The sequence below is a fragment of the Dipodomys ordii genome, unplaced genomic scaffold, assembly GCF_000151885.1.
Source record: "Dipodomys ordii isolate 6190 unplaced genomic scaffold, Dord_2.0 Scaffold30, whole genome shotgun sequence".
Lineage (NCBI taxonomy): Eukaryota > Metazoa > Chordata > Mammalia > Rodentia > Heteromyidae > Dipodomys > Dipodomys ordii.
Genome location: NW_012267246.1, coordinates 9,365,487 through 9,382,249, shown reverse-complemented (window position 1 = coordinate 9,382,249; position 16,763 = coordinate 9,365,487). Strand labels below are relative to the sequence as shown.

The window sequence follows — 16,763 nt, the reverse complement described above, 5'->3', positions numbered from 1 at the left end:
CGGTTCAGCGGGATTCCTCCGACCCCGGCCACGCGGCCGCGTGGGGGCCGTCGGGACCCTAAGGTAAGCGCTCCCACCGCGGTCTCCTCGCGGGGAGCTGTCTGGGCGCCGGGCAGGGTCGCGGTGAGCGCGGGGCCGGGCGCGGGGAGAGGTCTGGGTCCCGTGGAGGAGGGAGGGAGGCCGGCTGGCCTCGGCGGGTCCCCTACCGGCCCCGCTCCCCGTCCTCCCCCTCTGCCGCGCGGCGCGGGGCGCGGGTGCGGGAGGAGGTGGGGCAGCCCGCGTATCCGGGGGCGCCGCGGCGCCCGGCCGGGCTTCACCTCTGCTCTGGGCTCCGCGGGCAGTCGGTGCTCCGTGAGAAAGTCCCAGCCCGACCCGCGGCTGCGTGGCGTGGTGCGGATTCTCGACCTCCGGCTCCTCGTACCCGGGCCGGTGCTGAAGTTCTACCCAAAGGGACGTGTGTGCCTTCCCCCCGCCAGCCACCCCCCCAAGCCACCTTCAGAACTTGACAGCCTCAGAGGACAACCAACACCCCCAAAGCCTAGGGGCAGCCACAGGGAGATGCGTGGTGACTTTATTTTTTTTTCTGGAGATTTCCAGGACGATGAAGACATCTGGGAGATCAAGGCAGTTTGTGCCAGCGATGCAAACAAAAAATGCATAAATAATTCAGTAATTCACCCCGGGTGCGGGAGGCGTCCGTGGGGGAAAGTTCAGCTTTTGTCTTGGGACAGGACTAGTGAGAGTCAGGAAAGTGAACACGGTTGGTGAAATCCTGAAAATAATTCATGTAACAGATTGGGTGGGGGGGGGGAAGGCTTGCCTTGGGAATGAATCTTTCTGGAAATTACCTTCGCTGTTGACAGTGGCAAGGGCAATCATGTTAACACGGAATAAAATTACACCTCGGATTTTATGTGCAGGCTCTGTAATTCGTAACTCCTCGGTCCTGCAGCCGAGAACACTTGGAAGCAGGAGGGCTGGGAGACTCGACTTGGAAATTAGCAAGTTTCCCAGGTCTTTTCTGCAGATGTGAGATGGCACTGGTGTCGCCTTTCACGGTCTCCCTCTGTGTATTAAATATGTCTCTGGTGTGCCAGCAGCCCCCCTCCTCCCCCAAACACACTAGTCAAGAAAACAAACAACAAAGACCAAGCAGAAAACAAATCAACAAGGCTAAAGAACCTCATATACATATCACACACGTATGATGGTATATGTTTATTTGTGTGGCTTCTCAGCATCTGGGCAGAAGAGAAATCTCAAGTTGCCATTTGAATTATTCAGCCTTGAGAGCTGAAGGAACAAATACTTTAAAGCTTCTAATTTTCCAAACAACAAATGTTTACAAATTGTCCTTGTTAGGAAAGGGGTAGTTATGCTTAGTGTGAAGAGATGATCTTGACAAAAGAAGACCTGTGTGTGTGTGTGTGTGTGTGTGTGTGTGTGTGTGTGAATCAATTACTGTTTCTTACCTTCTGTTTCCATCCTTTTTCTTTTTTAAATTGTGGGAGTATTACTGCCTTTCAATTGCCCTATGGTCAAGTACTTATTCATAGTGCCTCTTGAAGTTTATGGTGAGTTAATGACTTGAATCTGCAGTTTGGTGATTACCTGCTTCTATGCGAAATGGCTTTTGGTCTCCATACTCAAGAGTTTCTTTTAAACTGTTATGAGGGTATAGAGTTCTGTAGGGCTCCTTTAATTCATCCATTTTTTTGTTTAGACTATCTTGTTGAGTCTTTCGTAGGAAACCTCAAGTTTGCATTTCTGAGTGACTTAACATGATCAGCCACTGTCATCATTCACCTAGGTCAAAAACTCAGAAGCTTCTGACAATGATGTTTAAGAAATTACTGCTTTTGGTGAATCAGAATGGTCTGTGTTGCGTATGTAAAACCTTAAAAATGGAGGTTTTCTCTGTTCATTTTTTGTTTCATAAGTGTCCTAAAGTAATAGTCACACTTCTTATAGGCCAAGTGGGAAAATCTCATGAAAAAACTGCAATTTTCAACTATTTATGATGATAGGAAGATATCACAATATCTTTATATATTTTGTTTTGTTCACAAGCCAGGTTTGTGGGCATAATATTAAAATATGCACTGGCATGTGTTAACTAAAACCTTGGATTGCTATACTTTGCACGAGTGTTTATCTATCGATTGTTTTCATTTGTTTTTCTTTATTCTGACACATCTATGAGGTAAATCTTATTTTCTTTTTTAACTGAGAGTGTGATTTGATTGTTTTATGGTGATGAAATAAAAACTAGGAGAAAGAACTTAATCATGTTTATATTAAGGTTTTTAATTGGATTAAAACTCCAAAATGTGAAAGTATACACCTATTTGACAAGTGTAGGCAAAGCTAAATATTGACTTGTTTAGCTATCTAAACCTAAACATTGAATGTTTACGATTAGAAATATATTACTATAGGCTGTGCAAATTTTTTTTGTAGAAAGTACATTGGATAAAATTATGTCCATAGTACTCTTTCATGCCTGATAATGAAACAAGTATGTTTTGAAACCAATGAATTCGTTTTTGTAAGGAGTTAAATTATTTTATTCCTTTCTCCTTGGAAAAGAAGCATGTTGTCATCTTCAACATAACTTATTACTATTTCTCCTTTTGAAAATATGCACACTGTTGGTTTTTCTCTTAAGGTTTCAAAGAAAGCGTATATGCATTTCAATGAAATATTTTCAGGCAACTACCCACTCTCATGAATGGTAACCGATTGTTCTCATCTTCCTCCTTCCAGATCTTAGATGAGTTTTGCAATGTGAAGTTCTGCATAGATGCCAGTCAACCAGATGTAGGAAGCTGGCTCAAGTACATCAGGTTCGCCGGCTGTTATGATCAGCACAACCTGGTTGCATGCCAGATAAATGATCAGGTATGTTGTAAAAGATTTTCTTGTCTTTTTTTTTTTGAGAGCATTAATGTATCAGTGAAGCCTGAAGAATAAGTTATAGTAGACCCTCGTGGCCTGTTTGTTGGTATGATTAGAAGCAATGCACAATATAAGATGCAGAACCAAGACATTTCTAGTAGTACTTTCTTTCAGTGCTTCCCTTTGGGTAGTTGTTCACTTTGTCTTAGTATCTTTCATAAACATTTCAGTTTTCTTCGTGTAGCTGAATGATTTAAAAACCAGCTAACTGCTTATTCATTCATAGGAAATACTTAGCTAATCAAGTATATTTTTGTGAATTTATGCAGAAATTGTAAGCAATATATTTGAATATTATATAGTTTTTTATGAAATAGTAGGTAGATATATGTGTATGATGTCCGTGGATACTGATCTGATGGTGAGTTTTAGTAGATATATCTATATATGTATGAGGTCCCTGCATATTTATCTGATTATGAGTTTTATATTGATTTGACTAGTTATGAATGAAATTTTTTTCTCTCAGAATAAGCCAGGTAATCGTTGTTGTTGTTGTTGTTTATCTAAAATATTTTTAAAAAGTCACTGCTGGAAGTGGCTTTGTGGCATTATGGTAGTAAGGCTGACTTTAACACGAGTAACTATGAAATAAAGATCACAATAGTATCATGAAACATTTGCACTTAATAAAATTAGATTATGAATCTTGCAGCACAGTGTGACAATACATAAAATAAGAAGAGGTTCAACCTGTTAATTTTTGTTTTATAAACATCACTGGGTTAGAATTTAATTATGTTATAGTAATTTATTTCTTCTAAACTCAGTGGCTTCTTAAATAAAAATGTTTCCCAGACCATATTGAAATGGCTACTTGGCAAATCTGCTATGAAATCACCACTCAGAATAAGAAAAATTTAAATTAGATGTTTCCAATTGAAAGCTGTTAAATAAAGCTAGCGTCATATGTTCTAAGACTCTTTCAATCATTCTTATGAGATTATTCTTTGGCGTTTGACCAGCCACCAGATAATTTTTACTGGCGAAACTATATAGGAGGTAGTAAATTGTAAGATTGGGTTTAAATGGAAATCATTTAAAAATCTTCAACATATATCAAAAATAATAAACCAATCAATTGGGGTTTTCCCCTTTGCTGTAAGAAAACAAGAGGCATTATTGACAAAGGAAAACATTATTAAATTAGCTATTGATTGTGAGCAGAAAAGACTCCAACACCGCCATACCAGTTACTGTCACTACCAACAGCAGACATTTCCTGAGTGTCTACTATTTGAAGATATGGGGAATAGGTGTTGTGAATAATTGTTTTATTCTATTTCCTAAAGAAGGAACAGGCTGATGTTGAAAAAATACCTTTAAGATGAAAATATATGATTCTATCGAAATCATTACTTGGTATTCATATGTACTGACCATGGGAGCTATGTTGTTTTATATAAACCTGTTGTACAATGAGTGAAAAGATGATTGCAGAATAGGACTTGTAGCTGGCTTTTCATTTAATACTATGTGTCAAACGTTTTCTGATAAATATACACTTGTCATTGGGAATCTTGATTGCATTAAAATGGGAAACTATTTTGCTGTTCCTATGAATTAGGTGGCTCATTAGAGGAGGCATCGATAATTGTAGCATAGTGACTTTAAAAGGCATTTCTTTCAAAAGAAAATGTGCTGATTTCATATCTTAATGAATAGCATGCTTACTTATTTTAACTGAAGAGTCAGGAAATATATTTCATTAGGAAAGACATAGAAAGCTATTATTAGAGATTTACTTACTCCTTTAAGTACTCGTTTTCAACTTTGGTAGTATGCTGACAGAAATCTAAAATGGTAACAGAGTACATATCAAATAACATAACTGTGAAATTGGTACTCTATGGTCAAGTAAGTTGGCCCATAAACAAGAGAAGAAAGTGGGAGGTAGAAGTCAGACGTGTGTGCTGGGTGCCTGTGTATATACAGTCACACAGTCTAATGACATGGCAAAGGAGAACAGGCTCTCAAACTCTGTGTGTGTGTGTGTGTGTGTGTGTGTGTGTGTGTACATAAGTGCATATACATATATAACTGCATATTCACTTTCTAAAAGCCAATTAAGACTAGCCATTCTAGACAGCGATAAAAAGTAAATGTTGGACTAGAAACAATGATTAAAAGGTTGACTGAAGGGATAGTCTAGGTCTGATTTTTCTTTTCCATGAGGAATAGAAGCTGACAAATGGTAAAAATAAATAAAAAATAAAATAAAAAGCACATCTCCCATTGTGTGAGATATTATTTAATATCCAAACATTGACAGAGACCTAGGATAAGAGATAATTATGAAACATTAATGACACTGATTTACGTGTATATCACAGAAGCAAATGTAGCATTGTACCAGAAATTGTCAAAAAGAATTTTTCTCTTTGATTCTTAGAAGGAGTTCAAGTTTATAAACCGAATGCTAATAACACAATGAGTATTAAGTCTTGAACTCTAAAGGAAAGGAATGTAGATTAATCTTTTTTAACTGCAATCTAATCATGGTAATGACTGGGCATCTAACAAAGAAGGACAGAAGATTGCCCAGTTCAAAACAAGGATAAATCAGTTATTTTTGTGGAGGCACATATTTTTTTAAAAATTCTAATGTTGTTCAAGATCAAGTGTGATCAATTTAAATCAGTTTTATAATGAAGGAGATCTATAATAATGGAGGAGATCTATAAAAGAAAAAATTTAAGACAATGAAATAATTTTATGGTAGAGAGACTAACAAATATATATACTGGATAAAACCCACATTTGAATTGTATAGGGATAAGGGGAAGAAGTTCTTGAAAACAGTGTGAATTTTGGTTTTTAAGTACAGTTGATGAAGGATGTAATCTGTTTTATGTCATAAAAAACAAAAGCACAGACAATTCAAAAAAACATTTTCCCAATACCTTTCTACAAACATTTTGTTTGAGGTGATTTTCCTTGCCTTTTAAATTTTCCACTTGATTCCTATGAGTTATTGTACTTCAGATTTTTTTTCCCAAAGTACAGTGAGCATTATGGGAGCTTTCTTTCTCGACAGTAGTGCCTAGAAATACTCAAGTATTGTGATTTTAAATGTTTCTTTCATTTTACATTTTAAATATGATTGTGGTGATATTTTTGGAGATAGAATTTTTGAAAGCACTGGCATGGCTGCCAAACCTTAATTTCTAAAAAGGTGCAGCTTCCAACTGCTATTCTTAATGTCCCTCTGAAAATGTAGTATTAACTATAGTAATTGATCTTTGTAAAAGAAAGCCACACCAAAGGACACTAGTAAATTAAGACCAAACTCACACTCAAGTCATAAACTTACAGAACCATTACAAACACCCAAGGCTCTGGATTCTTGATGCCCTAATTATTTCCCCTTTATCCCTTAAAGTTTCTTTACGTACTACATAGTTTTACTTCTGTGAGATGGTGTTTACTGACTGAGAGAGACAATGCCTAAATACGTTTACATTTACCAACCTGTAATGGTTCTTAGTTGCTTTTGAGGTTAGGAACTGGCAGTGAGCAGTAGAATGGGACCGGAGCTGACTGACAGAGGGCTGCATGAGATCAGCTCTCTCAAGTTCGATCCTCAAGGATATCAAAAATTACAGAGGACACATGACAACAGATTAGCAGTCATTCAGAGGTTTCATTCATTCACACCTAAGAGCATACCTGTATCTAAAGTAAATAGTCCAAACACTGAAGTGATTTGCTGAGTATTTTTCTAAAAATCTAGATATTTTGATATGTTATCCTTTAAAGCCTTTTCAACATCTTATTTGACAGACCATTTTGATTGGATGGTAGGTGTAGTGTGTTGCTTCAGGTATGGTCTCACCTTTCCCTCCAGGCTGTGATAACCTCCCTCTTCACCCTGCATTTCTGTAGCTTCACCTAGATCATAGATGGGACTACCTGTAGGCCACCTAACATCCTGTAGTAATTCTAGTTCTCATCTTCGAATCTGTTCACAAGTGTTGCATTATCGTGCATATTTTGCATAGCAGAAGAGTTATCTGCACCCAGCAGTTACTGATACTTCTTTACACTGAACCCATAATGGTTTTAATAGACAGAGAAGCCATTATGTGACTGTTTGTGTAGGTCAGTGCTTAAGACTTAATCAACACTTGTTGATCTCCACTCATGCTAAGTAGTATGAGTCCAGTGAGTCTGTTGGCTAAATCCTATACATTCTATACATTCCCAGCCCTAGGAAAGGACTCAGGTTCATTCCAACTCCTGACCTGCCCTAACATGGTCTTCAGAAACCCAAGATATTATTAATATTTTCATGGGCACAAAATGATAAGTCCTTTGATTTTTTTTTCTTTTTAAGCAGGCTCTTGGCGGCTGGTATTTAGTGAGTAAAATTAGAGTACTCTGTAGTTCATTCCACATTTTTAAAAAAGGGACTTGTCGATAAAGGATTATCTAATGTCTGACGAATATTTGGAAGAAACCAGAATGGGAATACGAAGTTAGAATGCAATTGGGGGACACTCCGAGCTCCCTTGGGGTTAATGATTGGCAGCAAGAATCTGCTGTGTTTCCAGTTGAAACAGCATTGTTCTCATTTGTGCTTTACCTTATAAACTTTTAATGGCTTCCAGGACGACCATGCTGATTTGGCACACCCACTTTCTTTCTCCTTAGGCCCACGTGAGTGATTCTATCCGACTGTGTGACACTAGAGCACTGCTATTAGTACAGATGTATTATGGGCTCAATTATTAACTTACTTTCTTAGTACAGAGGAATGAAAATATCCACTTTTCTGCATCATTCAATTAATACAATTTGTGGAAAAAAATAAATAAAAGGTAACTCTCCTTTTAACAAAAAAGGTAATTTGTTAGCTGCTTCCCACTTTAAAAAAAATGTTTGCCTCTACAGTCAGGCAATTTGTTAATTTTTTTTCCTTCTTTTACAAGGATTTCTGTCCACATTCTGTATGACTTCTTTTGATGTTAAAATTATTATTGGCTTTGGGCATTTTCTTTGCTTTGCTTTTAAGTCAAGTTCTACTTTTATACCAAAGTTAGGCTGTGCTGTTTTAAGATGAATGCCAGCTGGCGATACGCAGAGTCTGGCTTTGTGAACAGTGCCTAAGCTGACTTGGAGGTAGGGTTTGTTTGTGGGAGGGGGGAATATTGTCTAGATGATAAGTTACTCCCCCTCACCCAAAGATGAAGCTGTCTCATACAAAGCTTTTCTGTCTGATACTTACTGTTACGAGTACCACCTCTCTCCTCAATGTAAATATCTCACTAGGACTCAGCACTGATAGAATTTTTGCGCATGTGTTGGGATTGTGTCTTGAACCCAGAGCCTCGTGTTCTTTTATATGGCATTTTTTAAGGCTTGGTCCTCTACGGATCAAGCAACACCGCCACTTGTGGCTTTTTGCTGTTTGATTGGAGATGGGAATCTCTGATTTGTCTGCTTAGTCAGGTTCCAACTGGGATCTTCAGATCTCAGCCTCCTGAGTAGCTAGGATTACAGACGTGAGCTCTCGGTGCCCAGCTATCACTGATATAATTTGTGCAAGCGTCTTTTTAAATTGAAATTAAAGATTCATGTACCATTTCAGCTGAAAAAGGTGATCTGAAGAGTTGAGTGCACAGTTTTAGTAGTCAGTGTTCGTATCTATCAGCTTTCATTCAAGACATCACACACTGGGGATCCTGCTGTTTCTGAGACAGTGCCAGGAAGGTGTTCCTCAGAATGCCTTGCCAGCCCTCAAGGAAGAGAACTTGATGGTGTAGGATCCCAGCAAAGCCTCCCTTTAGGAAACACAACACCCTCAAAACATCTTTAGCTTCCTTAAAGTGCAGTGATGGATCTTTTGCCAAATGTTCAACAACCATTCAGTGACCATCAGAGAGTTTTCATAGAATGAAAGGAAGCTTCCACTTTAAAGACAGGTGGCTGATGGATGTTTCCTGTGAGCTCTGTGGACATACTCTCCAAGGTTATTGAAGAGAAAAGTTGAGTAGCTTCCAGTCTGGGTCCACTGTAGGCTGTAGCTACAATTGTATGTGGATCTTTATCACTTGCCATATTGAAGACCCAACAGCCAATTCTGTGTTTTTGTTTTTTGTTTCATTCAGGAAATTATATTTAGTTTTGTCAGGCCCTGATGGCTCATGCCTGTAATCCTGGCTACTCAGGAGGCTGAAATCTGAGAAATGAGATATGAAGCCAGCTCAGGCAGGAAAGTCTGAGACTCTTATCTCCAATTAACCACCAAATTAACCACCGAACAACCAGAAGTGGAGCTGTGGCTCAAGTGGTAGAGTACCAGCCTTGAGCAAAAAAGCTAAAGGACAGCACGTAGGCCCTGAATTCCTGTCCTAATACTGGCACAAAAAAGTGAATAAATTCTATGTGGTTTTCTTTTTGTAAGATAAAGAGGGAAAGATGTAGAGAAGAAAAAAAGCCTCTCCAAGAATATCTTGGTCTTACAGGATTTTTTAAAAAAAATTTGGAAGCAGATATAGCAAAGTAGTAACTGATTTTTCTTAATTATGTTTGTGTATGTGTGTATGTGAGAGAGGAGAGACAGATAGAGACAGACAGACACAGAGAGAGAGAGAGAGAGAAACCAGGAATTTACGCATGCTAATAACTAAAGTATAACTGACCTAATTTTCAAGTCCTTCAATTAATACCTTCTTGAGCATAGACCATGATCCTAAAGATAAACACAGACTACCCTCTCTTTGGAGTCAATAAGGCTAGTCTGATTTGGCAACATTTGGTCATGATAAAACTAACATTTTGTGGAATACCTCACTTTACCTCTTATTAAGTTAGGCTCAGAATGTATAATAGAATCCTTCCACCAGAATCCAGAATCGTGACGTCATTCTTGCATGCATGACTTGGGGTTTTCCACATGGCTAGGAGTCCAGGTCAGGCTTCCTGGAGCTATCTTATAAGCACACACTTTATCTGTGATGCGGTGACAGATGCCACCTCCGTGCAGCCCTCACAGATGTGTTTGTGCCAGATGTTGGCTCTGCTCAGAACAGAGACTGTCATCTACCCTCCTCTGCAACCACTTGCCCAACAGGAATGTTTCATTGAGCTTTTCCTCTTGTTCCTGAGTGTTCACTGAAGGAAGCTAGAGAAAAGGAAACATTTTGTTCCAATGTTGGGAGCTGGGGGAGGAAGAAGTCAGCGGTGAACTTCAAAGTGACAAGACAGCAACAGTCTGAAAAAGTTGTCTTTAGTATATAGATTTTGCAGGGAGTCCATTTCTCTATTATTTCAATTATTACAACTTCCTGAACAGGTTGAAGGTCATTCATAATTCACACTTCTGTCACTTTTAGACATGCCTAATGCAGTCTATTAAGCATAAATAAAACTTCCAGTGTTTGACCAGGAAAAATAAATGGGGATTCATAACAATGAAGGCTTGTTCGTCTTTTCAAAAGTAAATGATGTGTTTTCTTTCTTTCTTGTGTTTTTCCCCATGCACACTGAATTTTTCTTGTGTCTCAGGAGTACAAACATGGTACTTTTAAGTCGATCTCTGTCTTGAAAACTAGACAGCAAGCCTAGTCTGATCGCCCTGGATTTTTCTGTTCTATAGGAGAATCAAGGAGAACCCACCCTTTATAGATACATATGGTAACCTCATTAGTTTGATGGAAGATTTGGTTAGACACAGGCCTTGACAATATAAAACAGAATTCACCTGAAAGTCTTTTATGGTCTATTAGCTTTCCTATTAGAATGTTTATGAGAATCTATATGGTCTTTAGTGCTGTCTTCTGCAACTTACATAACTAAATAAAATGGATATTTAGTGACACATGCTTAATTTTGATTAATTTCACTTTCAGCTATATATGATTTATATAACATGCCATGTAACTAAATTTTTATAACTTCTATAAATGAATCCTATAATTTATATTATATAATTTATATTTTAAAAGGTGATGCTGCCAATATTCTTGCAAATATAACTTGTCCCAAAACATACACTTTGCCACATATATGTCACATGTAAAATATTGTCAGATATCCTAGCACACATGTATTATGTAACATTGCATGAAAATGTTCCCTTTGGAAGTGAAAAATAAGCTGTTTCAAATCTCTATCAATATTGCTGTCTATCCGTAGCTCAGACTTGTATTAACAGGATGAATATTGTTTTTATACTTGGAGCTAGTTTCAGGGTTTGATTAAAATGAATTAAGTATAAAAATTACATTTAGGGCCCAGTGCTAGTGGGTCAGGCCTGTGACCCTAGCTACTCAAGAGGCTGAGATCTGAGGATTGCAGTTTAAAGCTTGTCTAGGACTCTTTTCTACAATTAACCACCAAAAAAGCCAGAAGTGGAGCTGTGGCTTAGCTGGTAGAGTGCTAGCCTTGAGCCAGAAAGCTCAGGAATGCCAGGTACCAGTGGCTCACACCTATTAATTCTAGCTACTCAGGAGGCTGAGATGTGAGGAACAGCCTCAAAGCCAGCCTGGGCAGGAAGCTCTGTAAATCTCTTATCTCCAGTAAACTACTTTAAAAAAGCTGGAAATGGAGCTGTACTTCAAATAGTAGAGGCCTCAGGGACATTTCCCAGGCCTTAAGTTCACACCCCAGGACCAGCACATGGAATATTAAGGAATATTAGGAATATTAAGTTTCTATCTACATCTATTAATTTTATACATTAGGTTGTATATTTCACCAATCTAAAAGTGAGCAACTTTGTGGTTTCTAACACCAGTTTATAATGACTCAAATGATTAAGATTTTTAAATTGGAATTTTACCAAATAGTTATTTAACACATCATATAAATAAAAACGATGCAAAAGATCTCTTATTAGAACATGTACTATTAAAGTACTCAAAAATTGGGGTGTATAAAGATCAAAATATAATATTCATGCTCTAAAGATAGAAACATGTACTTTCTGGAAAAGTAAAAATTTATGAAAAGATGAGAAAATTAATTTTATGTGATAAAATAAGAAGGCTATTTCAACTGTCAAATGTCCAAATGTATGGAGAGTCAGTACTTGGTCATAACATGTTGTATTTCTGGATTTCAGGTTTAGCACCAAATATAAAATCCTGGAGGAGTTAACTCATTAAAGTTATTTATTAATTTTCTTTAAAAAACAAACTATACATAATCCTATTTTCTTATACTATAAGGACCTTCTCTCCTGATCTTTAACATTATACCGGTGGTAACTAAATTGTTGTTTTTCCTACAAGACTATTTCAAGACAGCAAAGTAATAAATCAGTAACTCCTTTATCGATTCAGACTTTTCACCAAGTGTTTGAGATTTTTGTGTCTTTATATACTTCATTTGAATTCAGCACAAAATACCAGTTTCACAACATTTTAATTTTGGATCTAGATAACTTTTCCACAGAACACTGATGGCAAAGGAGGCTTGTTAACTCTTTCACGGAATTTAACAGAATAATTGTCTCTTCTCCAGTTTTCACCAATACAAAAATCAGAGAGGTTATATTAGTAGTGTGTCTTGCTTCTGGTTCATCACTCAGCTAACATGTGATTTATAGGATTTGTTACACAGTTGAGATTTGGGGAATAGATCAATGTTTAAGATCTATTTTTCTAAGTAGATCTATTTCGCTAAGATCTGAGAGAAACATCTTCCTAAGACTTCTTTTTGGTGATACTTTTATTTACTGAAAGCTCTATTTTATAACATAAAAATATAGACACAATCTTTTCTGAAAGATTTAGTTTCTCCAGTATCACATCCTATCATTACCCTATAGAATTGTTCTGGTGCAAAAAAAAAATTTTTTTTGAATTTTAGCTTTAGTCGTTCCTTTCAAAACGTGTTAGTGTATTAATATCGTTTGAAAACAAAATAAATTACTATGTAAGCATTTCTGGATTCAAATATTCAAATTATACCTTTGGATGGTTGTAATCAACATAATTTCACTTCGTTTTTAAGGTCCTAAGGAGTGAGAGGTACTGGGAATCACACTGGTAGAAACACCTTGAGTATGGGAGTCAATCTATAAGGGTGAAGTAGACAGGACTTGCAGGCACATTCTTATTCTATTGGAGAAACATGCCCAGAAGCTGCCCTCATTATGTCTGGCACTTGCCAGGTTTTTTTTTTTTTTCCAAACCTCAGTTTCATGAGCACCATAAAAACTCACTTAAAATCGAAAAGAACCTCCTGAACTTAAGGGTGATCCAGTCTGCTTTGCCTTGCCTTTCTGGGCTTGGAATGTCACCTTTTACCTTCAGTAAATAAAGCCAACATCAACACTGTTCCGTGTCTTTTATTTTTATGCACTCAATATTCTTCATATGACAATCTGGACACTTACAGGGAAATTACAGCAGTGATCTATGTCCCTGCAAAGAGAATTGTCTTTATAATATATAGGTACCATGTATCCATCATTTTCTTTTGTTCCTTGGACTGTTCACACTGGATTGAATAAATCTAAAATGGAATTAAAAGAGACGTGATTAATAGTGAACTACCAAGAAATAATGATATCATAATACTTTCTTAAAACGACCTGGAATGTGTGTCTAAGCATTTTCCAACAGACAATTACAGCTGCTTTACTGTCTCGCAGGCTATTGTGTCTCTAACCTCACTATTTCCGAGAAGCCACCGAAAAGTTCTAATATGTCACAATTCAAATGTCAACATGTTGTTGGAAAGGAAACTAATAAGTTAAGCCTTGTAAGAGATGCCAAAAAAAAAAAGAGGTGATTCAAAACTGTTGAGAGCAGTCTATTGTTTTCTAAAGGGAAATAGAACTGCGGAATAAAACAGTATTTCATTCCGTTCAATAAGTATTTAACTGGAAGGTTTAGGGGAAAAAGGAAACTTAATATTTTTCTTTAATCTGTTAACTTTTGGGGCAGGGCTATTTCTACTTGTGCATCTCCAAAGTGAGGATTGGACATTAGATTTTGTTTTGTTCGTAGGAGCAGCACATAATGAGGAACAATTTTCCTGATGGTCTGGATTCTATCTTTAGATAGATACAAAGAATCCAAGGTTATATTACAACATGGTAGACTAATACTTTTAAGATTTACATTGCATTCTCTAAAGGAACGTTGGTTAGTTAAAGTATTATTGGATGAAAAAGAATTAATTCATTATGACAAGAAAGAAACTAAGAAGAACACATTTCTCCTGGAGGTATTTTTCAAATTTAGCACAATTTTGTGCTCTGGTTTCTTTATAGAAAAATAAACAATTGGACTTTAGAGCCACCTACTGGAGTAAAAGGGGCACATACTTACATTTAATTCTTCAGCCTTTCAGAAAACAAACAAATAGACAAATAGACATAAAGTATGAGCATTTCTGCTGATTTTCTAAGTTATTCATAGATCAGCTTTTCTCAATTTGAAATACCAAGCTAACATCATGAGACATTGTAGTTAAGAAGCAACCCTTTCTTTCCTTGGTTATGTTTCTAATGCATGATTTTTTCTCCTCATTTTGTCTTGTTTCTGCTGGTGTGTGTGGGGTGGGGGAGGAATGTGTGTGTGTGTGTGTGTGTGTGTGTGTGTGTACCCAGGTGTTTAGAACCTGGCTCTGTCTTCCTTTCTTCCTTCCCTCCCTCCCTTCCTTCATTCTCCCTCTCTTTCTTTTTCCCTCCCTCCCTCCCTCCCTCCCTCCCTCCTCTCCTTCCCTCCCTCCCATCCCTTCTTTCCTTCCTTCCTTCCTTCCCTCCCTCCTTCCTTCCTTCCTTCTTTCCTTCCTTTCTTCTCCATTCTCTCTCCCACACACAATCCCTTGCTTGCTTACTCTGGTTGGATTGAGAGAGAATAAAAACCCTTCGCTGGTGACACTGTGTGAGGAAAGAAGTCTCTTTCTCCAAATTTGGGAAGTTTTTACAATGATACTGTGGCAGAAAGTAATGGTTCTCATTTTCAGTAGTTAATTCTACAACTTTACTCTTCCAAAAACTTTTTTATCTGGTTGTGTAATTGTTGTTTAATAATCTTCGTATACAATAAAAAAAAACCTAAGACTATTGTTGAGCACAAGGAATAAACATCTTGAAGAATCTTATGCTGAAATGCTTTTGTCACTGAAGAGACTAGTGCCCAGGCTTGGGTACTGGGTAGTGATTGACCAAGTCACTGAGCTGCACCAGAATCTGTAGCAGCTCTTGGAAATCTCAGGTTTTTCCATCTTGCTTTCCAGTCAGTAACAGGTGGATTTGATCCTTTCTCTCATGAGCACGTTGCTAAAAAGCAAGGAAATAAGCACTGTCACCTACCCCAGCCTGATAAAAAAATCAATTAGAGTTATAAAGCTTGCTTTCAAAGAGTGGCCATCAGGGAAGGGGGAAGGCCAAGACCAAGGTATGCCAGCCTCCCCTCTGACCGGTAGAAGAGGGCTTTCGTGTTTAGAAGGCAAGCTTCTCCTATGACTCTGTTCTCTGGAGAGCCAACCTGTTTCTTACGTCATGTGCCCTTTACAACACCTTATTGAGAAGGTCTTACTTTTGCTATCTTGCTCAGAGAGGGCAGCTCAAGGTGAGCTGACCTATTTCTGGCTATTACAAGACAGGACTCGGCTCTGTGTGGGTGGTTCCCTCGGTGCTTGGAGGAATTCAGAGAAGGGAAAGTTCTTCGTTAAACATTACACAGGCTAAATGTGACACAGCAAGCCTGCTAGCAAGAAAATGTGATTTGTGAAGTGAGTAGGATTTGGAAAAGATTTATGAACTGGTGTAAGAGCTTTCTGTTTCTTAGGGAGGGTTGTTTTTGAGTGCTTGAAACCAAAATGATCGATGCATTTGATTAAAAAATACAAGGAGTCTTGTTTATTGAGATAAGAATAAAGTGTACAGCTATGTGTGTGTGTGTGTGTGTGTGTGCACGAGCGCACACGAGCGCGTATCCTGCCTTTTGCTAATAGTCCCTTCTCTGTGTCTTTTCCCTGCCTTCTGCCCTTTTGGTCCTTGAAGATATTCTATAGAGTAGTGGCAGACATCGCACCTGGGGAAGAACTCCTGCTGTTCATGAAGAGTGAGGACTATTCCCATGAAACCATGGCGCCCCACATCCACGGTGAGTGCCACGCCCTCCAGTGCCCTCCAGCCACCTGCCTTGGGTGGCTGGGGCACAACATCTGGAAGGGGCTGGTGTTTCTTTATCAAGAGCTTTCAGCATGATTATTATTTTATCTTTTTGGGTGTTGGTACTAGGGCTTGAACTCAAGGCCTCATGTTTTTGGTCGGCTTTTTTTTTTTTTGCTCCAGGCTGGTGCTCTTGCTACTTGAGCTATAGTTCCATTTCTGGATTTTTGCTGGTTCATTGGAGATAAGAGTCTTAAAAACTTTCTTGTCTAGACTGGCTTTGAACTATAATTCTCAGCTCTCTGCCTTCTTCCTGAATAGCTAGGACGGCAGGAATGAGACCCTCAACATCATTTTTGAGGAATCTGTTTTCTTGGGAGGGTCCATTTGCCTGTACTGACCACTGGCTAATATGGACAAGGTAAAGTAATCAGAGTTCTTCCCTGAAGAGCATGTGTTGAGGAATTTGAAATATGTGAATGGAAACATCACCTTCAGACTTCTGTCTACGCTATGGACTGTTGTGTAAGAATTATCTCAGAGAGCTTGGCTTTGAGCTTTCCTAAATCTAGCAGATGTTTCTCCCATCTATTGCTCTGTTGCTGGGTGAAGTGAGTAAAATTCAAGCCATTGTGACTCTATGGGAGGGGCAAAGGAAGACACTGAAAAAAAGTACAGATGAGGAAATTTTAGAATCAGATCTTTGCTGGAGCTTATTCTAAATCAG

At 38.2% G+C, this 16,763-nt stretch overlaps 1 protein-coding gene across 8 annotated transcripts in view; it reads left to right on the top strand.

Annotated features, from left to right (window-relative positions):
• The window catches only part of Mecom (MDS1 and EVI1 complex locus), a 585,775-nt gene that overhangs the window by 521,071 nt on the left and 47,941 nt on the right, over nt 1–16,763 (top strand). For 7 of the 8 annotated variants that reach the window (XM_013016248.1, XM_013016244.1, XM_013016241.1 and 4 more), the window contains exons 3-4: nt 2,767–2,901; nt 15,926–16,028. In XM_013016248.1, the coding sequence (XP_012871702.1) occupies nt 2,767–2,901; nt 15,926–16,028 (238 nt within the window). Of the gene's footprint in view, nt 1–6; nt 64–2,766; nt 2,902–15,925; nt 16,029–16,763 lie in introns of those variants that run through there. The other variant, XM_013016246.1, reaches the window with a different exon arrangement.